General features: G+C 46.3%; 2 protein-coding genes across 2 annotated transcripts; one reads left to right on the forward strand and one right to left on the reverse strand.

Annotated features, from left to right (window-relative positions):
- The first annotated feature begins 13,379 nt into the window (after positions 1 to 13,379).
- LOC127294929 (serine/threonine-protein kinase AtPK2/AtPK19) lies at positions 13,380 to 17,243 on the forward strand. The gene is made up of 7 exons (XM_051324835.2): positions 13,380 to 13,535; positions 14,731 to 15,721; positions 15,824 to 15,906; positions 15,984 to 16,104; positions 16,204 to 16,377; positions 16,453 to 16,560; positions 16,875 to 17,243. The coding sequence occupies exons 2-7, from the start codon at positions 15,065 to 15,067 to the stop codon at positions 17,172 to 17,174; spliced, it is 1,443 nt and encodes a 480-aa protein (XP_051180795.1). The 5' UTR covers positions 13,380 to 13,535; positions 14,731 to 15,064; the 3' UTR covers positions 17,175 to 17,243.
- A 454-nt stretch (positions 17,244 to 17,697) lies between these two features.
- On the reverse strand, positions 17,698 to 18,547 carry LOC127294931 (photosystem II repair protein PSB27-H1, chloroplastic). Its single transcript, XM_051324838.2, has one exon. It carries the CDS (start codon positions 18,463 to 18,465, stop codon positions 17,926 to 17,928), a length of 540 nt encoding a protein of 179 aa, XP_051180798.1. The 5' UTR covers positions 18,466 to 18,547; the 3' UTR covers positions 17,698 to 17,925.
- Between the last annotated feature and the right edge of the window lie 5,290 nt (positions 18,548 to 23,837).

The following is a 23,837-nucleotide window of genomic DNA, read 5'->3' on the forward strand; positions in this document are numbered from 1 at the left end:
GGAGGAGAGGGGGGCGGCTAGGGTTTGGGAGGGGGTGGCCGGCCTCAAGGGGGTGCGGCCAACTTGTGGCTTTGGTGTGTCCGGCCCCCTCCCCTATGCCCCTCATTATATAGGTGGAACCCCAAGTATTGGTATCCAAGTCTTCGAATAAGACCCGAACCAAAAACCTTCCATATGGAGGGGAAACCTAGCCAAGCTAGGACTCCCACTTGAGGTGGGAGTTCCACCTCCCATATGGGGGGGTGGCCGGCCCCCTAAGGGGGAGTCCACTTGGGACTCCTCCCCCACTAGGGTTGGCCGGCCATGGAGGTGGAGTCCCATGTGGACTCCACCTTCCTTGGTGGTTTCTTCTGGACTTTTCTAGAACCTTCTAGAACCTTCCATAGAACCTTCCGCGACATTTTAATTCACATAAAATGACATCCTATATATGAATCTTATTCTCCGGACCATTCCGGAACTCCTCGTGATGTCCGGGATCTCATCCGGGACTCCGAACAAATATTCGAACTCCATTCCATATTCAAGTTCTACCATTTCAACATCCAACTTTAAGTGTGTCACCCTACGGTTCGTGAACTATGCGGACATGGTTGAGTACTCACTCCGACCAATAACCAATAGCGGGATCTGGAGATCCATAATGGCTCCCACATATTCAACGATGACTTTAGTGATCGAATGAACCATTCACATACAATACCAATTCCCTTTGTCACGCGATATTTTACTTGTCCGAGGTTTGATCTTCGGTATCACTCTATACCTTGTTCAACCTCGTCTCCTGACAAGTACTCTTTACTCGTACTGTGGTATGTGGTCTCTTATGAACTCATTCATATGCTTGCAAGACATTAGACGACATTCCACCGAGAGGGCCCAGAGTATATCTATCCGTCATCGGGATGGACAAATCCCACTGTTGATCCATATGCCTCAACTCATACTTTCCGGATACTTAATCCCACCTTTATAGCCACCCATTTACGCAGTGGTGTTTGGTGTAATCAAAGTACCTTTCCGGTATAAGTGATTTACATGATCTCATGGTCATAAGGACTAGGTAACTATGTATCGAAAGCTTATAGCAAATAACTTAATGACGAGATCTTATGCTACGCTTAATTGGGTGTGTCCATTACATCATTCATATAATGATATAACCTTGTTATTAATAACATCCAATGTTCATGATTATGAAACTAATCATCCATTAATCAACAAGCTAGTTTAAGAGGCATACTAGGGACTTCTTGTTGTCTACATATCACACATGTACTAATGTTTCGGTTAATACAATTATAGCATGATATATAAACATTTATCATAAACATAAAGATATAAATAATAACCACTTTATTATTGCCTCTAGGGCATATCTCCTTCGAGTCTCCCACTTGCACTAGAGTCAATAATCTAGATTACATTGTAATATACCTAACACCCATGGCATTCTGGTGTTGGTCATGCTTTGCCCTAGGGAGAGCTTTAGTCAACGGATCTGCTACATTCAGATCAGTGTGTACTTTGCAAATCTTTACTTCTCCATCTTCGATGTATTCGCGAATCGAGTGGTAACGCAGCTTGATATGCTTCAGCCTCTTGTGTGACCTTGGCTCTTGTGCATTGGCGATGGCACCCATGTTATCACAGTAAATGATTAATGGGTCCAATGCACTAGGAACCACACCGAGCTCTACAATGAACCTCTTCATCCATACCGATTCTGATGAAGCCTCTGAAGCCGCTATGTACTACGATTACGTTGAAGACTTTGCCACCGTGCACCGCTTCGAGCTTGCCCAGCTCATCTGCAGCACCATTCAATATAAACACGTACCCGCATTGTGACTTAGAGTCATCGGGATCGGTGTTCCAACTTGCATCGGTGTAACCACTTACAACGAGCTCTTGGTCACCTCCATAACAAAGAAACATATCCTTAGTTCTTTTCAAGTACTTCAGGATATTCTTGACCGCTGTCCAGTGTTCCATTCCTGGATCACTTTGATATCTGCTAGTCAAACTAACAGCATGTGCTATATCCGGTCTAGTACATAGCATGGCATACATGATAGATCCTACTGCCGAGGCATAGGGAATTTTACTCATCCTTTCTCTTTCTTCTGCCGTAGCCGGTCCTTGAGTCTTACTCAAGACTTTGCCTGGTAACATAGGTAAGAACCCTTTCTTACTTTCGTCCATTCTAAACTTCTTTAGAATCTTGTCCAGATATGTACTCTGTGATAGCCCTATTGGGCGTCTTGATCTATCTCTATAAATCTTGATGCCTAATATATACGATGCTTCACCAAGGTCTTTCATTGAAAAACTATTATTCAAATAACCTTTAACACTGCTTAATAGTTCTATATCATTCCCGATCAACAATATGTCATCTACATATAATATCGGGGAATGCTACAGAGCTCCCACTCACTTTCTTGTAAATACAGGCCTCTCCATGACACCGTATAAACCCGAAGTCTTTGATCACCTTATCAAAGCGTCGGTTCCAACTTCTTGATGCTTGCTTCAGTCCATAGATTGAACGCTGAAGTTTGCATACTTTGTCAGCATTTTTAGGATCGACAAAACCTTTGGGTTGTACCATATACAACTCTTCCTCAATGTCTCCATTAAGGAACGCCGTTTTGACATCCATATGCCAAATCTCATAATCGAAAAATGCAGCTATTGCTAACAAAATCCTCACAGATTTTAGCTTCGCTACAGGTGAGAAAGTCTCATCGTAGTCAACTCCTTGAATTTGTCGGAAACCCTTTGCGACAAGTCGAGCTTTATAGACAGTAATATTACCATCAGCATCTGTTTTTCTCTTGAAGAACCATTTATTCTCGACAGCCTTTCGGCTATCAGGTAAGTCTACCAAAGTCCATACTTTGTTATCATACATGGATCCCATTTCGGATTTCATGGCTTCTTGCCATTTGTTGGAATCTGGGCTCATCATCGCTTCTTCATACGTCGCAGGGTCCTCATCATTGTTATCCACAATTATGACATTTAGACAAGGATCATACCAATCAGGAGTGGTACGTTCCCTTGTCGATCTGCGAGGTTCAGTAGTTTCCTCGTTCGAAGTTTCATGATCATTATCATTAGCTTCCTCTCGTTGCCGGTGTAGGCGGTATCGGTACAACTTCCGCATGGCGCTACTCTGATCAACGAGTATAGATTCATCAATCTCATCGAGTTCTACTTTTCTTCCAGTCACTTCTTTAGTGAGAAATTCTTTCTCAAGAAAGGTTCCGTTCTTAGCAACAAAGATTTTGCCTTCGGATTTGTGATAGAAAGTATACCCTATAGTTTCCTTAGGGTATCCTATGAAGACGCATTTCTCCGCTTTGGGTTCTAGCTTGTCCGGTTGTAACTTCTTTACATAGGCTTCGCAACCCCAAACTTTCAGGAACGATAGCTTAGGTTTCTTATTAAACCATAATTCATACGGTGTCGTTTCTACGGATTTTGATGGTGCTCTATTTAAAGTGAATGCGGCTGTCTCTAATGCATAACTCCAAAATGATAACGGCAAATCAGTAAGAGACATCATAGAACGAACCATATCTAAGAGAGTTCGATTACGATGTTCGGACACACCATTTCGTGGAGGTGTTCCCGGCGGTGTCAATTGTGAAAGTATTCCGCATTTCTTTAAATGCATGCCAAACTCATAACTCAGATATTCACCTCCACGATCAGATCGTAGAAATTTGATCTTCTTGTTACGTTGATTTTCTACTTCACTTTGGAATTCCTTAAACTTCTCAAAAGTTTCGGATTTATGTTTCATGAAATAGATATACCCATATCTACTCAGATCATCTGTGAAGGTTAGAACATAACGATAACCACCGCGCGATGCTACGCTCATTGGTCCACACACATCGGTATGTATGATTTCCAATAAGTCAGTAGCTCGCTCCATCATACCAGAAAATGGAGTCTTTGTCATTTTTCCCATTAGACATGCTTCACATCTATCAAGTGACTCAAAGTCAAGTGATTCAAGTAATCCATCAGTATGGAGTTTCTTCATGCGTTTCACTCCAATATGACCAAGACGACAGTGCCACATATAAGTAGAATTATCATTCAATTTAATTCGCTTAGCATCAATGTTATGTATATGCGTATCACTACTATCGAGATCTAACAGAAATAAGCCATTCTTTTGTGGTGCTCGACCATAAAAGATATTATTCATAAAAATAGAACAACCATTATTCTCAGACTTGAATGAATAACCGTCTTGCATTAAACAAGATCCAGATATAATGTTCATGCTCAACGCGGGTACAAAATAACAATTATTTAGGCTTAAAACTAATCCCGAAGGTAGATGTAGAGGAAGTGTGCCGACAGCGATCACATCGACTTTGGATCCATTTCCAACGCGCATCGTCACTTCATCTTTCAGTAGTCTTCGTTTATTCTTTAGTTCCTGTTTCGAGTTACAGATATGAGCAACCGAACCGGTATCAAATACCAGTGTACTAGAACGAGAACCAGTGAGATAAACATCTATAACATGTATATCGGATATACCTTCTTTCTTCTTCTTGACAAGGCCGCTTTTCAGGATCAGCCGGATACTTGGAGCAATTACGCTTCAGTTGTCCCTTCTCCTTGCAGTAATAGCACTCAGCATCAGGCTTAGGGCTGTTCTTAGGTTTCATAGGAGGCGTGGCAGCTTTCTTGCCACCCTTCTTGAATTTTCCCTTAGACTTGCCTTGTTTCTTGAAACTGGTGGTCTTGTTGACCATCAACACTTGGTGCTCTTTCTTGATCTCAATCTCAGCAGCTTTTAGCATGCCAAAAAGTTCAGGTAACTCCTTGTTCATGTTCTGCATATTGTAGTTCATCACAAAGTTCTTGTAACTTGGTGGCAGTGATTGAAGGACACGATTAATCCCAGTCTGTTAGGAATCACTATTCCCAAGTCATCGAGTTTCTTCGCATGCCCGGTCATGGCGAGCATGTGCTCACTAACGGAGCTGCCTTCTTCCATCATGCGGTGAAGAATTGTTTCGATGCTTCATAGCATTCCACGGCCGCATGAGTCTCAAAAATAGCTTTCAGCTCTTTCATCAACTCATGAGGATCGTGGTGCTCAAAACGTTTTTGAAGATCGGATTCCAGATCGCACGGGATGGCACACTGAACTTGAGAGTACCGAATTTTCCGAGTCTCGTAAACAGCTTTTACTTCATCGGTTTCAGTTTCTGCAGGAGGGTCACCTAGCGGTGCATCAAGCACATATTGCAGATTTCCGCCAGAGAGGAAGATCCTCACATGACGGAACCAGTCGGTGAAGTTGCTACCGTTGCTCTTAAGTTTTTCTTTCTCTAGTAACTGATTAAAATTGATTGGGGACGCCATCTCTACAACATATATTTGCAAAAGTTTAGACTAAGTTTATGACAAATTGAGTTCAAATTTTAATTCAACATAATTAAAAATCTAGGTGAACTCCCACTCAAAACAATATCCCTCGCATTGTCTTAGTGATCACATGAACCAAATCCACCGCACCTATGTCCGATCATCACGAGACAAGGTGTGATTTCAATGGCGAACACTCAAAGTGTTCATCATATCAACCATATGATTCATGCTCTACCTTTCGATATCACGTGTTCCGAGACCATGTCTGTACATGCTAGGCTCGTCAAGGCCACCTTAGTATCCGCATGTGCAAAACTGTCTTGCACCCGTTGTATGCACTTGTTGATTCTATCACACCCGATCATCACGAGATGCTTCGAAACGACAAGTCTTGGCAACGGTGCTACTAAGGATGAACACTTTATTATCTTGAGATTTTAGTGAGGGATCATCTTATAATGCTACCGTCGCGATCTAAGCAAAATAAGATGCATAAAAGGATTAACATCACATGCAGTTCATATGTGATATGATATGGCCCTTTATGTCTTTGCGCCTTTGATCTTCATCTCCAAAGCACGGACATGATCTCCATCATCTTCGGGCATGATCTCCATCATCGTCGGCGTAGCGTCAAGGTCAATGGCGCCGTCTTCATGATTGTCCTCCATGTAGCAACTATTACAACTACTTTGAAATACTACTCAACATGAAATTTAAAGACAACCATAAGGCTCTGCCGGTTGCCACAATACAATAATGATCATCTCATACATATTCATCATCACATTATGGCCATATCACATCACCAAACCCTGCAAAAACAAGTTAGACGTCTCTAATTTGGTTTGCATATTTTACGTGGTTTAGGGTTTTCGAGAGAGATCTAATCTACCTACGAACATGAACCACAACGTTGATACTAATGTTTTCAATAGAAGAGTAAATTGAATCTTCACTATAGTAGGAGAGACAGACACCACTTAAAGCCTCTTATGCAATACAAGTTGCATGTCGAACGAGGAACAAGTCTCATGAACGCGGTCATGTAAAGTTAGTCCGAGCCGCTTCATCCCACTATGCCACAAAGATGCAAAGTACTCAAACTAAAGATAACAAGAGCATCAACGCCCACAAAACCATTGGGTTCTACTCGTGCAACCATCTATGCATAGACACGGCTACGATACCACTTTGTAGGATAACGTTGCATAGAAAACAAAATTTTCCTACCGCGAACACGCAATCCAAGCCAAGATGCAATCTAGAAGACGGTAGCAACGAGGGGGTATCGAGTCTCACCCTTGAAGAGATTCCAAAGCCTACAAGAGGAGGCTCTTGTTGCTGCGGTAGACGTTCACTTGCCGCTTGCAAAAGCGCGTAGAAGATCTTGATCACGATCGGTTCCGGTGCCACGAACGGGCAGCACCTCCGTACTCGGTCACACGTTCGGTTGTTGATGAAGACGACGTCCACCTCCCGTTCCAGCGGGCAGCGGAAGTAGTAGCTCCTTTTGAATCCGACAGCACGACGGCGTGGTGTCGGTGGCGGTGGAGAACTCCGGCGGAGCTTCGCTAAAGCTACGCGGAAGATATGGAGGAGAGGGGGGCGGCTCGGGTTTGGGCGGGGGTGGCCGGCCTCAAGGGGGTGCGGCCAACTTGTGGCTTTGGTGTGTCCGGCCCCCTCCCCTATGCCCCTCATTATATAGGTGGAACCCCAAGTATTGGTATCCAAGTCTTCGAATAAGACCCGAACCAAAAACCTTCCATATGGAGGGGAAACCTAGCCACGCTAGGACTCCCACTTGAGGTGGGAGTTCCACCTCCCATATGGGGGTGGCCGGCCCCCTAAGGGGGAGTCCACTTGGGACTCCTCCCCCACTAGGGTTGGCCGGCCATGGAGGTGGAGTCCCATGTGGACTCCACCTTCCTTGGTGGTTTCTTCCGGACTTTTCTAGAACCTTCTAGAACCTTCCATAGAACCTTCCGCGACATTTTAATTCACATAAAATGACATCCTATATATGAATCTTATTCTCCGGACCATTCCGGAACTCCTCGTGATGTCCGGGATCTCATCCGGGACTCCGAACAAATATTCGAACTCCATTCCATATTCAAGTTCTACCATTTCAACATCCAACTTTAAGTGTGTCACCCTACGGTTCGTGAACTATGCGGACATGGTTGAGTACTCACTCCGACCAATAACCAATAGCGGGATCTGGAGATCCATAATGGCTCCCACATATTCAACGATGACTTTAGTGATCGAATGAACCATTCACATACAATACCAATTCCCTTTGTCACGCGATATTTTACTTGTCCGAGGTTTGATCTTCGGTATCACTCTATACCTTGTTCAACCTCGTCTCTGACAAGTACTCTTTACTAAATCTTGTGGTATGTGGTCTCTTATGAACTCATTCATATGCTTGCAAGACATTAGACGACATTCCACCGAGAGGGCCCAGAGTATATCTATCCGTCATCGGGATGGACAAATCCCACTGTTGATCCATATGCCTCAACTCATACTTTCCGGATACTTAATCCCACCTTTATAGCCACCCATTTACGCAGTGGTGTTTGGTGTAATCAAAGTACCTTTCCGGTATAAGTGATTTACATGATCTCATGGTCATAAGGACTAGGTAACTATGTATCGAAAGCTTATAGCAAATAACTTAATGACGAGATCTTATGCTACGCTTAATTGGGTGTGTCCATTACATCATTCATATAATGATATAACCTTGTTATTAATAACATCCAATGTTCATGATTATGAAACTAATCATCCATTAATCAACAAGCTAGTTTAAGAGGCATACTAGGGACTTCTTGTTGTCTACATATCACACATGTACTAATGTTTCGGTTAATACAATTATAGCATGATATATAAACATTTATCATAAACATAAAGATATAAATAATAACCACTTTATTATTGCCTCTAGGGCATATCTCCTTCAGGTACCATCTTTGGCAGGCCCATTTGGGATGCCTATGTCACACTTTTAGTTAGAGATATATCCATATTTAGATAAAGTTGCGACATCTATTTTTGAACGAAGAGACTACTATATTTACTTACAATCTCCAACACAAAATAATTAGGGAGGAGTTGGGAGAAGGCCCCAAGTAGCATCTACTCACCACATGAGTTGTAGTGGCATTGTTACTATAGTGACAGATGATACATAAAACAACTAAAACTCAAGAAAAGAATGTGCTACTACTAGTGGTGCATATCAAGATCTGCTCTAGGAAACATGTGTCCTTTTTATGTTGATAAACAACAAACCTGTCTATGACCGAACGCCGCAGAGAACGAATCAAATGGGATTTGGACATTTTCGCATGTCGTCTCACAACATGTGTTGTATATGGCCCTAAGTGTTTGCATGGAATGCTCAACTTGTCCGAACTAGATGACCATGAGCACCCATGTTTCTAGTTTTCAAATTATTTAAAAACTATACATCTACGTTTAAAAAATTATCACATTTATTCCATGAATGCATACATATAGCCTGAATACTCGTGCGGAGTTTCTGTGAAATTGCAATGTATTTTGAGCTACATGAAAAAAAAATTGTGGCTATGTACAGAAATTTGTCTTTTTGTATAGCTCAACATACAAAAAAAAAATCTCCAATACTTCTACCGTACCTTCAAAATATTTATATATATGTGGGTATCAATTTTTTTAGAATCCAATAAATATGATTTTCAAAAATCAGAAACACTGGTGCTCATGTGCCGAATGCACATTTCGCAACTTGTCTTGCTGAAAACAAAGACACTCTAGCAAATAAGTAGCACATCCATTTATGCAAGTAAATGTCAATAAAACCGAGAAAGAACTTATAGTGTGCGTTATAAAAGAAAGAGCTGCCGCAAAGTTTGTCTTGAGTTTCATTCCCCTCATTCTGTTTTACAATTAAGCATTTTTTGAGTGGTTGACTGTCTTAAAGATACAAAATCATTTTGGTGGAGTAGATTCCTAAGCAAAGACACTCGAGGCATCATAACTATAAGTGGTGTAGTTGTTTTCTTAACTAAGCGCTTGGTCTGAGTGCTCAATTGCCTTTTGGGGATACAAAAAAGCATTTCGACTATAAGCAAAGAAAATGCGTTACTGGGTCCAATTACTGGCCAATGGGATGTGCAATTGGTTACTGAAAATTTCTGGAAAATAGATGCAGATATAATCCTATCTATACCTATCAGAGAAGAGTTTGAAGATCTTGCATGGCACTATGATAGTAAGGGAATTTTCACGGTAAAGTCAGCGTATAAATTATATGTCCAGGATAGAGATGGACCGCAGCAGTCATCTTCTGGGGATCCATCAAACACTTTACAATGGGAGAAAATCTGGAAACTAGCATGTACACCAAAAATACAACAATTTGTGTGGAGGTTTGCCCATAATAGTCTTCCTCTGAAACTGAATATAAAAAGAAGAGGAATGGATTGTGACACTAGGTGTGTTTGTTGCCAGAGGCTAGATGAAGATGGAGCGCACCTTTTCTTGAAATGCAAAGAAGTAAAAAAGATATGGAATGATCTGAACTTGGAGGAGGAACGTCAATTGCTATGTACCTGTCCAGATGCAAAGGAAGTAGTACACCAGATGCTAAAAATGGGAGCAGAAAAAAGTGTGCTAATTGCATGTATGATGTGGAGATGGTGGACAAACAGAAATAAAATCAATGCAAAAGAGAAAGTAGGAGGACAAGAAAACGTAGTGGCCCAAACCAGATTCTGGGCGGGAGAATGCAAAGTGTTTTCCAGCAAGTTACGCCCTGACAGTATCCCTGTAGAGACAGCAGAATGGAAGACGCCGTCAGGTGATCGCCTCAAAATCAACATCGACGGTGCGTTTGCTGCATCAACAAGGACAGGTGGATGGGGTTTTGCAGTCAGAGACAGTACTGGTCAGATCAGGGGATCGGGAGTGGGAGCTCTCCGCTACGCTGCGAGCGCGGCACAGGCTGAAGCACATGCTTGCGAGCAAGCAGCGCGTGCCGCTGCTGACTGGGGAATGGTTGATGTGATCCTAGAATCAGACGCGCAGAATCTTGTCCGAGCCATGAGGAGTACAGATTTTGACAGAACACCTGAAGGAATGATCTATAGGGATATACGTCTGTACATGCAGCTCCATTTCAACTCGTATGAGTTCTCCTATGTACCACGTACGTGTAATACTCTAGCTCATTCCCTTGCTGAGTATGGTGCGAGCCGGCAGGACATGAAACTGCTTTGGCCGGAATCGCTGCCGAATGATGTACCTTTGTGTGTGACCAGCGCTTCTGCTGGATCAGTTCAGTAATGGAATCAAGTGTTCCATTTCAAAAAAAAAAAAAAAAATGCGTTTAATGCACAGCCGCTCAACAATTCTTTGGTGGGTCCGGCTTTTGCGTGAGGTCGTAGCCATGAGCCAATCTCCTTATCTATCCAAATCGAAAGAGATAGCGGAGATAAGAAAAACAACACGTTCAAAAGTGTGGAAACAAATGCCATCCATCCAAGGGGTCCAATCAGCGACACAAAACCCCAAAAGTAGCGGGAACAGAAGCTAGCTGGGTCCCCCAGTTCACACGTTTGTCTCACTATCACGTACTCACACGGCTCTACTTGCTTCCTTCGCCTCCACATGAGCATCTTCACCGTATCGAACGTTTAGGGTGTATTCGGTCCTCGAATCATGACAAATGAGACAGACGGTTTAGCGCATGTTCCTATATTCATTCACTTATCAAAAGGAATGGAATTGAGTAGTTTCTAGAAACGGATATATTTTTAAGATGCGGAATGGATTCATCTGGCTAAATCGGTGGAATTTGGAGGAGCGGCTCGCTAAGCATTGGTCCACACATACGGGAAAAAAAATCTGACTTGTTGCTAATCTCGTTCGGCGGCCAGCACGAACGGCGGACGTGTGGCGGCGGCCAGCACGCCTGGTGGCAAGCACGCGCGATGGCGGCTAGCACACGGGCGGCAAGCACGCCCGGCCGGTGGCGGCCAGGCACGCGCGGCGGCGGCAAGCACGCCCGATGGCCAGTACGCGCGGCTGCTGGCAGGCCATGCTCCTTCCATTTTGCTTGTTGATTTTGGCATGTGTTGATTTTGATTTGCACCAAAAAAATCATGTCTAGACCTCTGTTGATTTGATTTGGACAAAAAATCATGTTTAGACCGTTCTGTGCGATTCCAGAACCGAACGGAAAACGGAACCATTCCGTTTCTCGACTTTTTCTGAACCGAACACGGGGACGGAACCATCCCATGACGTCGAAATGGAACCATTCCATTCCGTCCCTCCGGTTCCAGAACCGAACACACCCGTATGCCTCTATCTAGTGTGTGTGATTCAACTAAATTTTAACAAAACTTTAAATTACATTCAGTTTTAGTTATATTTTACAAATAATAATGAAATTTAACTAGATTTAAAAAGATAAACTAAACCTAGATCTACTCGTTGCCGCAACGGGCGCAAATGAACCACTCATAGGAGGCGGCGTAGTCAGGCTCCTCATCTTTGATGCCGCCGCTGGTGCTCACGTTGCCACTTGTTCTTGCACCATTGTTGTTCGGTCAACGAGGTCCCCAGTGTCCTCCTCCAACCAGGTGAGGCCGACGGAGAGCGGGGCGCGCAGAGCAACCATTAATTCGGTTGACGTGATGTGGGCCACGCCTTTTTGTCCGATGCTCCTGTGGGTAGGGGTTGCCCTGGCCGTCAGACAATTTTTTGGGCCGCGATAGACCCAAGTCGCGTTTGGGGGCAGCGTCTGGATGCCAATTTCGGTGTGAATGTTCCAATAGCTGTTTGGAGAGAGCTATTGGGGTAACGGATGGAGATGCTCCCCCAAGAGAACAAATGGCCCTGGTATGTCAAGCAACCAGTATGTACCCCAAATCTATGCTTAGACACAAAATATAACATTGATCCGTGCAAGAGATTAGAAATACCATATATGTAAACAAGAGATTGATTTAGAAACTGCAGCATCGGGTTTTTTTTTGCATAAAAGAATGTAGCATTAAAAGAAACATGGACCAATATATAAATCACCTTAACAAAATTGAAAGTTATTAAAAAAATTTAAGATGTCCTTCGTCTTTAACCTCCAGACCGTGTCGCTGCCGCTCCTCCCTAAGCCAGTCTGACGTTGTTGGTTGCAGATAAGAAGTCACCGAACGGACCACATTCATCCTGGAGAGGAAGAAGAAGGAAGAGCCGCCGATGAAGCTCCTTGACGATCCAGACAGCCCCATACGCCACAACTAGAAGGAGTTCTCGACCACACCACTCCCACAAGTTTCTCGATGTCGCCGTCAAGATGGAGCTAACCCTAGGGAGACTTTATCAAACAAGACGCTGCCGCCGCCACCACCTGAGTGTCACCCCACCAAACCTTACCTTGATTGTAAACCCAGAAAAACAGAGCCCTCCCGCCAACGAGATTTTAGACTTTTTTTTGTAACTTACACGTAATTGTTGTTTATCCAGATAATGATAGAATGCACAGACACGGACACGGCATGTGTGCAATGGATTATAGAGGAGTTATCTTATCTACGGAACCAATATTCTTTACACAACCTTCATAACAAACCTATCTTCACAACAGACGGATGCACACGGCACGGCAGAACTCAAGTCTCCTCTCCCCAGTAGCAAAACCAAGCCAAGAACTCGAAGCAACCTTTTTTTTTTTTTGATATGTACTCGAAGCAACCTTGGCGCCAAACCTAAACAAACGCCTTGGAATTTTCGCGAGGAAAGCGTATCAACCATTCAACCACCACCACTCCCGCGCGCGTGCTCCATCCAGCCCAGCGCCAATGACAGTGGGCCCGGCGCGGTCCAGCTGGGCCAGCCAACTCGGCATATTCCCTCGCAGCCAACTCGCATCGCGCGCGGCCTTCCCGATCCGGTCACGGAGGCCACCAATCCGGGCCCGACACGCGTCCCCCATACGGTTACCGGAGCCCCCGCGCCCCACGCGCCGATGCTATAATAGGGGCCGCGTCGCCGCCCCGCCGCAGGGGATCGCCGACCTCTCGCCGCCGCGTCCAGCCCTCACCCTCCGCAACGGTAAGGTGAGTCGCCCTCTCTCTCTCTCGCCCTCCCTCTCTCACGCCCTCCTCTCCTCGTCCTCGTCCTGCTCCGTCCCCTAGCTCTGCGCTCCCCGAGGCGCCCGTCCGGCGCGTGCGCGCTTCTTTTAGCTAGTTTTTATTCGATTGTTTCGGGTGCAGTTATCGTTATGGAAGCGCTCGCCGGGCCGGTGCTCGTTTGCGGGTCTTGCGCCGTCCGGTTGAGCTGTTGCTTGGGCGCTGGATTCGTGGGTCTGCTAGATCTGTATGCATGATTCGGTTCTTTGGATCTGATTCGAGATACACCTAGAGGCGTCAGTTTCCACCCTGCGTGTTTCTGTGAGTGTAATTTGCCTCGTAAAAATTCGAAATTTAGGTTTGGTAAGGTTAATTTGGGACGTCCGCGGCCACATGGATCGTGCTGGATAGGCGTTGGTCGGCCGTAAATTTGTGTGCTCCACAGTAATTTTGATTCCAGTGTTCTTCTTTTGTTTCAGTTTCCTCATTGTCGTCAGATAGGAATGCAGTTGATGCACGTTTCCCTGGTATAGGTTTTAATTCAAGATAGAGACGTATTTGGATTGTTCTTGTGGCAGTTTCGTGGGCTAGATTCGGAATGCCGTTGTTCCTCCGATTGGAAAACGGATGTTGTTCCTCTTATTGGAGTAGCGAAATTACTTTTAGGAAACCGCTTTACCGTCTTTTACAGTTCCTATAGTACCCTACCAATTGAGTTACAGATGGCTTGATGCTGAGAAAAAATACTAAATTTACCTCCTGTCCTTCAGTTACAAGCGTTGTTAAGCGTTTGTTTCATATATTATGCTCTTCCTTCCAAATTAAGAAGCAGCACTTTGGTATCAGTACTTTCTTATGTACTTCTGTGGAATCTAGCAATTCCGGTAATAAAGCTAGCACATATGATTGTTGTTCCTGCCATGTGGTCTACTAATGTAGAAGATTGTATTTATGATGATAGCTTTCCGCGGAACTATGATGTTTCTTCTGCCATCTTGTAACTTTCTGCTACATTTAACTTTTTATGTTGTACTGAGTTTTGTGACCAACAGCATGCATGGGCATCTCAGTAGGTGTCCTAGTATGATGCTCCTCTTTACAAGTTTTCCCTTTTTAATGTTCTTAGCACAAGCTTCTGTTTTGTGAAATTGTCAAATTATAACTATTTTCCTTCTGCCTGCAGCCCATAGACAAGTTGATCTCATGTATTCAGGAAGAACAGTGGCATCCAGAGTTTCCTGTTCATCGGGAAACAACGGAAGCTTCCCACTCTGCCTTTGCCCCGGATTTCTTGGATTCCCTGTTGTCTCCGTGAACTTCCACCTGTTCAAGGCAATTGTTCGCAGTCCTGCATCTTCTGTTGTCTTGGGTATTTGTGGACGGAGGCTCCCTTAGGCGGAGCTGCTCCATAAAAGTGATTGTTGTAGTTTGAGAATTGATAGCAGGAAGCCACTCAGTTACCCTTTGCTGGAATAGTGGCATCAGGACTCAGATAGCTGAATCTTGTGTCCTTAAAGATGGTTTCCTCTGAGGTACCTTCTGTTACAACAACCCATACACAGGGGCGCAAGGTCTTTAGAGGGATGATACTTCTGCCAAAAGGGCCTCCAGATGTCATCCTTCCTGAAAATGTTGAGTTCGATTTTAATGACGTCTTTGGTGCTCCGGCGGTCCATACCCCCACAGAAGCAAGCATTCTCACTCCGGACAGCCCTGCACATTTCGCTGAGTCTGGTGAGGAGGTCTACAATGACCCTGTAGTCATCACCAAGCGATCTCACTCTCTTGTTGGCCCAACTTTGCTTGTTAGCCAGTCCTTGCCACTTAGTAAGCTTACTCTACATGAGTCAGAGAGCTCATCAGATCTTTTGGAGTGTCTGTCTAAAGATAAACAAAGTAACCAGGAGGCTCTCAGTGATGAAGAGCTCAGTAATACAAAGGAGAGTGAGGCTGTTGGGCTAGATGACTTTGAAGTCTTGAAGCTTGTTGGCCAAGGGGCATTTGGCAAAGTCTATCAGGTAAAGAAGAAAGGTACTTCAGACATATATGCAATGAAAGTCATGAGGAAGGACAAGATTTTGGAGAAGAACCATGCTGAGTACATGAAAGCAGAGAGAGATATACTGACAAAAGTTGACCATCCTTTTGTTGTGCAACTGAGGTACTCCTTTCAGGTACGCCGTTACTATTTCTGTGTGTGCACTCCCTTGTGAAACATGGATATATATCTCTACTGTCATGCTTTCTCAATACTGAAGCCGTCACTTAATTGGCAGACAAAGTACCGACTCTACCTTGTCTTGGACTTTGTGAATGGGGGCCATCTCTTCTTCCAGCTTTACCAACAGGGTTTGTTTAAGTAAGTTAATTTCGTAATTTATCTTTGCACCTATCCAGATGTACCGGCCTTTGATTAAGCTACCACTTATGTGGCAGGGAGGAGCTTGCGCGCACATATACTGCTGAAATTGTATCTGCTGTAGCCCACCTTCATGCCAATGGGATTATGCATAGAGATCTGAAGCCTGAGAACATCTTATTGGATGCTCGTGGCCATGTATGGATCCTTTAACATATCTTCATGTGCCACTTCTTTTACCTTCATCTTGTGACCACTAGTTTAAAAAAAAATCTTGATGTATGTCTTCCATTTCAGGCAATGCTGACTGATTTTGGCCTGGCCAAAGAGTTTGATGAGAACACTAGATCAAATTCAATGTGCGGCACCGTTGAGTATATGGCCCCAGAAATTGTTCAGGGCCGAGGCCACGATAAGGCTGCAGACTGGTGGAGTGTGGGGATCCTTCTTTTCGAAATGCTTACGGGCAAGGTGAGTTATTTTAGAAATGTCTGCATCGCAGATGAACTATCTGCTTGATATACTTATCATTTTCGTATCTTGCAGCCCCCATTTTTTGGTGGAAAGAGGGACAAAATTCAGCAGAAGATAGTGAAGGATAAGATGAAGCTTCCACACTATTTGAGTAGTGAAGTTCATTCTCTGCTAAAAGGGGTAAGTTTGCCATGGTCACCTTGCGCTCATGTATTTTGTGCATCCTGCCCTTTGCTTGTTTACAAAGTCATCCAGTTTGAGTTTGATCAGATTCCAAATTTGATAAGATAAGTTATCTCATTCCTGGGTAAATAAAATTAGACCCTCTGCTTCTCAGATATGATCCATGCCTGAACCCTAGAAGCCTCTTCTCAGATATGATCCATGCCTTGTTAGTTGGAGTTGAATCTGGGTGCCTTTGTTGGTGCTAATTTGACCCGAATATGCTTTCTTTTGAAAGGTTAATCTTACTATCTCAGCACTGTTTTTTCCAGCTGCTGCACAAAGAAGCTGGCAAGCGACTGGGAAGTGGACCAGGCGGCAGTGACGAGATAAAGAACCACAAGTGGTTCAAAGAAGTAAACTGGAAGAGACTGGAGGCTCGACAGATCCAGCCAAGCTTCTGCCCTAATGTTGCTGGCCAGAACTGCACCGAAAACTTTGACAAGTGCTGGACGAGTATGCCCGTGCTGGACTCTCCAGTAGCCAGCCCCGTCTCTGCAGATAGCAACTTCGTGGGATTCAGCTTTGTGCGTCCAGCGCCGTTTTTTCAGAAGCCAAGTCCTCTAGGCTGAAGGTCTACTTTACAGTGTGTACTACTAATGATTTATCTGTGGAACCCAATGTCCTATATTTGCTCAAGACTAAGATGATTATGTTGTATGTGCTGTGTTATTTGTCTATCCGTCCAGAGGGCAGATGGGACTTGGTAGCGACAATGTATCCCCTTGTTCGTCTATAGAGCTGCATCTTAACTTTTTTTTTCCCTCTTGATTAAGGAAACAATCATGTTGCAGATGTTTATCAATGTACTACGCCAAGTGAAACAAGAAAACAAAACTCTGTCAAATTGTTTCTTCTCGCAGCAATCCGGTGCCAACAAGTGTGATCATCGTGGTCGGTTTTTTGCAATGTTAGCTCATCTTGATTTGCACGCTCGAATAAGCCTGGCGTGCATTAAGTTGTCGATTTATCCACACGATCACGAGCTTGTTCCTGTTTTCTGCAACCCGACCGAGTGTCGAATTTGGGATAGCCTCATGGTTGCAAGAAAAACGCCGATACACAGAAGTAGTTCTAGGTAGGAATCACACAAGATTGACGGGTGCCAAGACTCCGGGACCTGCCCCAACAATATTATCACCATGTCGATCAGCCGATTCAGAATTCTTACAAACAATTCATAAACCTCGAGGCTCAAAATCCGAGCGCTTCTGACACACAGAACAAGCAAACGTGACGTTCCCATCCTGCGCGACACACGAACGAACATACATTTCGCCTTGAACCAAACCAGCCGCAAAACGTACGTACGTCAGTGGTTCTTCACCGTCCGCGCTGGAGCGACTTCTCGACGGAGTCCATCTCCTCGAGGATGCGGACGCGGCGCTTGTTGGGGATGGGCGCGGTGGGGCCGAAGCTGATGTAGTGGCCGGAGACGGCGTTGAGCGCCGAGTACATGTCCCGGAACGACTGCCGCCCCAGCAGGCCCTTCTCGCGCCGGTACTTGGCCACCCACGAGTTGGACATCTCCCGGAGCTCCGTCACCGCGTCCGCCACCTTCGGGTCCGTCTTCTCCATGCTGATCGTCGACCGCACCTTCCCGATCACCTCCTTCGTCTCGCTCACGTACTCCTCGTCCGCCGCCGCGCGTGCCGCGCCCACGCACGGCGACAGCGCAAGAAGCAGCGCCGCTCCCAGGCCCGTGCCGGCCAGGACGTCGCGCCTGCTGCTTGACGTGGCTGATGCTGATGCTGCCGTGGCGTGGAGCGCCGTGCTGGAGCGAGGTGCCGGCAGCGGCTTCGCGACGGCCGCCGCCGATGGGGCGGCGAGCATGGCGGGTACGGGAGACGACGCTGCCCTCATCTCTCTCTGATGCAGTGATGCTTAGCTAGCTCAGCGTGCGGTGGAGGGAGAAGGGAAGGGGGTCGTCAGGGTGGGATGGCGCGAGTCGTTTGATACATTAGGCAGAGCAGTAGTCGAGGACGAAGGGAAGAGGCGACACGTCGGCTTATCCTCTTATCATGACTTGTTTTCTTGTAAGGCTGTCTTTGGGTTCCCAGGATTTCATCCTGTCGAGTGTCGACAGGGCTACGTGGTACGTATTCAGCAACAACACGTTTTTGGCCATTCTAGCTCAGAAATGGCGACCCTAACCAATGGAGTTCATACAAAACACGAACACGACTACACAAGGGAAGGAGTCTGATAATATGCCACAAACTGGGATCCTCTCAGATAAATCGAAATTCAGAGCAACATTTGGTGTACAGGAATGATTGCTCTAACTCGGCGAATCAGCATGGGGAAAACCAAAAGCTAGACGATAATAATTTGCTGTAACTCGGGTTTACATTGATAGAGAGCACCAGGCAACTTGAGTTCCAGCCTTCCGACAGCCAACTTGCGCGGCGGATCCAGCCTTCTCTGCAACTCAGCAACCTGGTAGGATTAGGATTTTCTGTAAATTTCTGCCAGAAACCAGTATGATGCTATATTTTCAGTACACACATTCACACAAGAGCTGAAAATATAGCATTCACACAAGAGCTGTAAATTTCTGCCAGAAACCAGTATGATCACCCACAACCAGTATGTTTTTGTAAATTACAGTATGTGTTTTGCTAACTGAACAGACGCAGGCACATTTCTAAACTGAGTGCAATAGTTGCTGCTGTGCATGCAACTATTGCTCTTTCTAGACCATCGTCCCAATAAAAATACTTCAGGCTCGCAGGTTGTGTACTTGTGTAGCATGTTCAAACCCCTGACTGTTCTTTTTAGATTGTATTACGTTGAGACGCATGAACTCCTATAAGGGATTGTTTTGTTGGAATTTCCAACATGTTTTCCCCCACGAAGTGCACCTATTTGCTAGTATGTACATAAAAGCGTTTTACAGCTGAACAAAGTCACATGTACATCTCAGAAAAATGCAGTGGAAACCTGCTTTTTGATAGCCTGCAGTTGTGGGTGATCGTTTCTACGTATCTGTATACCTTGCTTGCTTACGTATATAAATTGGAGACTATCCGGATGTACAAGTATTAGCTAAACGGAACCACAGTAATTTCTGAAAAAAATCATTAACTGGTATTACAAATGACCTGTTAGCAAGTGTATCCTTATGAAAAAAAAGGTTACCAAGTGTATAGCTAAACATCAGTACTGTTCTAGAATCTGATATTTCTATTTGCAATATATTGTTCATTATTGTCATTTGATATTGTCTTGGTATCGTCACGTCATATGTCATAGGGTGGCTTAAGTCGAGTGGTTCCGGCGTTGGCCTACGGCGGTCTCCGGATGCGGGTATGAGCACGAGCGACACACCGACGTACCCAGGTTCGGGGCCCTCGTATGGAGGTAACACCTCTAGTCCTGCTCTAGAGATGTATATGATGTGTAGACAGTACAATGGTGCTCCTTGAGCTGTATCCGGCTTGAGAGAGGGCTCGAGGTAGACGAAGGCCTCTCTCCCGAGCGATGCTAACTGCGAGAATGGATCGATCCTCCCCCCTTCGGGAGTGCTACTGAGGCTTATATAATGGCTGGAACATTTACATAGAAGTCCCTACAGCCTATGGCGCCGACTCCGGCTTGCTCGCATGGTCTCGAGCCCCCCCCCCCCCCCCCCCCGCGGCAGGGACAAGACAGACCGAGTGACGCGCAGTAGGCTGGATCTAGTCTCCGGCCATAGCCTGCAGTCGCTAGGTAGCGCCGCCCGGAGAAGCTGGGTCAATGGCCTGTCACCACGCGGATCCCTGTTGCTCTGCAGTGTTCCGGGATACGCGGTATTCGTGGACTTTCAAACCCGGATGACCTTCCCGGAGCCTTCTCCTGTAAGGATCACCAATCTGGAGCCGACCAGGGGAAAGATGAACCAAGCCGGATATAGCATGTTGGAGCCGGCCCAGACCATGGCTCAGCCGGCCACGGCCAAGCCAGCGTAGACCTAGTTCCAGTCGGCCCCAACGCGGCCGACCACGGCTCCAGCCGGCTGCTCCTCAGATATCATCCTGTAATCCTTGTCGCCCTGTTAACAGTCTTTTACCATACCCGGGGTCTTCCACCGACAGATATCATGCTTATTGCTAGCAGTGAAGATGAAGTGAATGCATGTCATGGTTATGCATTTGGGGGCAATTTGTCCGACAACGATAATATAGAGGTAAGGTTGTTATGTTCTTAGATTGTTAGACCTAGCTACTTATGATGTTATGCAATGTACTTGGGATGGAAATTTTTAAACATAAGGCCCAAGCCCGGCTTTAAATTAATAAAGCCATGAACGGCACAAAATTACAGGATGGTAGAACAGCTTACAAGACACCAACACACACAAGCACACACCGAAAACACGACACATAGCTTGATCATCGGAGTCTTCAGCCACCAAGGCAAAGCCCTACACTTGAAGCGGCAACAATTGACACTCGGAAGGGGCTCGTCATCGAGGAGAAACCATCCTGCGCGTACATCCAATGGCCAAAGGCCGTGGTCCGTCTCCGAAGCCGAAGGAAGCCCCTGCTCCCTCGCCCTGGATCGAAGGGCGCCGTACCGTCGGCCGGAGTCGCTCACCCTAGAGCTCGAACGGATGACAGGGACACTGAGATCAAAGAGCAGAGGCTAGGATTGGCCACCAAGAACAGCCGAGAACACCACGAGACCAACTCCACCGCCGGACATGAGAACTCGCCTGGCCTGACGCAAGCTGAAGGTGCCACGAAGGAACAGCCGCACAAAGGAAAGGCACCCTCGTCGGAGAACCGAAGAAGAACGATGCATATGAAACACGCCACTGCCTCCAAGATGGACCAACATCACAGTGCCCCCTTTACCCAAAACGGCGCCTTCAAGAATGGCACCACGACAGAGGTGTAGATGCCGCCCATTCCGAGGGGAATTGGGTTTTTACCTGGGCACAAGGGATTGGTAGGAGGGAGGGGAACCACCTTGACGGCGCCTCAAGCGAGGGAGTGATGCCCGCATGCATCACCACCGTCGTGGCCTCTGGCCAGGGATTTCTCCCGGAGGCCCCATCCCCACAACCCACCGTGACGCACCCAGCCGAGCTCCGGCGACCGGCGCGACCATGGATCTAGCAGCAAAAGTATGGCCTTTAGATCTGCCGAGTGCGACGCCAGAGAGATCAACACGCCAGACCAGCACCTGCCACCGAGCCGCTGCCCCCGCAGCCGAGCACGGCGGCCAGCAGCCACGCAAGCGCCACCCCGCCGGAGAGTCGACGCCGCCCACCAGCCTAGGGCCGCCGCCCTGGTTTCCGGAGCCTCCACCGAGGAAGAAACCCGCAGAGACCTCTCTTACCTCAGGCCGCCAGCCGTCGGAGCAAGAGGATTCCGCAGCGCCGCCGCCTCGGTCAAGACGATCCCGACGCGGAGATCCTCCACGTACACACCGCGCGGTGGGGGGGGGGCGAGAGCTCAGATCCCCGCCGCCCCCTTCACCGGCGACGTGAGACAAGCTCAGCGGCGTCTCGGGGGCGACGAGGAGGGGGAGAGGGGAGGGGAGCGGCGGCGGCGCGGGCCTAGGGTTTCGCCACCTCGGTCGCCGGGAGGGGGCGACGCGAGGAGGAGCGTTTTCCTCACTTGGGATGGAAATCATGATGAACTGAATTTGATTAGAAAACATCTATTTGATTGGGCCTAATGATTGTGGAACCATGAACGGTAGGTTTAGCAACTTTGGGAAAGAAAGTGAAGCGATAGATGAGTATTGGGAAATGTCCAGATGACATTTCAGAGTGAAGAAGAATGTTGCAACTTCTAAAATTCTTATGCTGAAAAGAAAGGGTTCAGCGTCAGGAAGAACATCATGAGGTGTGAGAAAAAGTAGGAGATTTGTTTGCTCTAAGGAAGGAAATCGCGGCCCAGCAAAGAGGGACATCAAGGATGGAAAAGGAAGGGAAAGAGATTTGACTCGAGAGCACTGGACGGCTGAACTCGGTACTAGACTTGTTAATGACCGCGGATTCTGGTTTGTGGACAACTTTCTAGATGGCTATAAACACATTTTAACAAATCCAATGAAACTCAGTATCTTAGTTGAATCTATGCCTAAGGACGATATTTTGAGTTGGGATGTCATCCAGGAGGAAGACATCCCTAAACAGTAAGATGGCTATGTTCTAGTATTATTACTATCACAAGGATTCATTTTCGTTACCAACAATTTTCTGTATTGTCTAGAGGTGTTCGTGTGGGCTGGCTATATGTACTGAAGTTCATTGAATTTCGGAATGGATTTCACTTGTCAGAAGGCTTTGGAGATTATCTTTTTTTCGAGGGTACGCCAAAGGCGTGCCAAATCTTTATAGAAGGAAGCAAAGCGTCATTTACAAGAAACCAACCCCACATCTGCGAACAGCGAGGGCTGGGACTCCACACACGCACACCACACTCAGCTAAGCCTACTCTCTCGCGGTCTGGTGCTCCCCTCCTCTCTTGGCTAACTTCCAAAGCTCAAACTCCTCCTTAATTCTGAAAAGAAGCTGCGTGGTGGAGCATTGGAGCTGGGTGTTTCCGAAGACTCTGGCATTGCGTTGTTTCCATATCTGCCAAGCAATGAGAATCACTAGCGTATCGAAGCTCCTTCTATCCTTCCTTCTAACCAGCTCTCTCGCCGAGGACCACCAAGATTCTAATGAACTGTCTCTGTTTGGCTCCACAATATTCAGACCCACCGCAGTTATACAGCCAAACCAAACCTGGCGAGCATAGGGGCAGCGCATAAGCACATGGTCAAGGGCGTCCTCCTCCTGTAGGCACCAAAAGCATGCAGCTGATCTGTCTTGCAAACCATGCCTGAATCTTCTGTCTGAGGTCCAAAGACGGTATCTCAAGGCAAGCCATGCAAAGATCTTGCATTTTGGCGGAGCAAAGGAGTTCCAAATTGGGTCATGCATGCTGAAAACCTCCTGTCCCATGCACAGCAGCCTGTAGGTATCCTTTGCCGAGTAAACTCCATTCGCCGCTCCAATCCAGGCAAATCTTTCCGGTCTGCTGCCGTCTCTTTCCACCAGCTCAATTTCCTCCCAAAGGTTGATGCATTGCGCCCAGCCATCCAACGACAGCTCGGGACCAATGTCACTTAACCAGGTGTTGTTGAGAAGAGCGTCCGCAACGGTCCTCGAGTTCTTTCTCCTGGTGGCCACCGATTCTAGCACGAGGGGTGCGATGTCCTGAACACAACGACCTGTAATCCACCTATCTTGCCAG

Source organism: Lolium perenne, chromosome 4, assembly GCF_019359855.2.
Source record: "Lolium perenne isolate Kyuss_39 chromosome 4, Kyuss_2.0, whole genome shotgun sequence".
Classification (NCBI taxonomy): domain Eukaryota; kingdom Viridiplantae; phylum Streptophyta; class Magnoliopsida; order Poales; family Poaceae; genus Lolium; species Lolium perenne.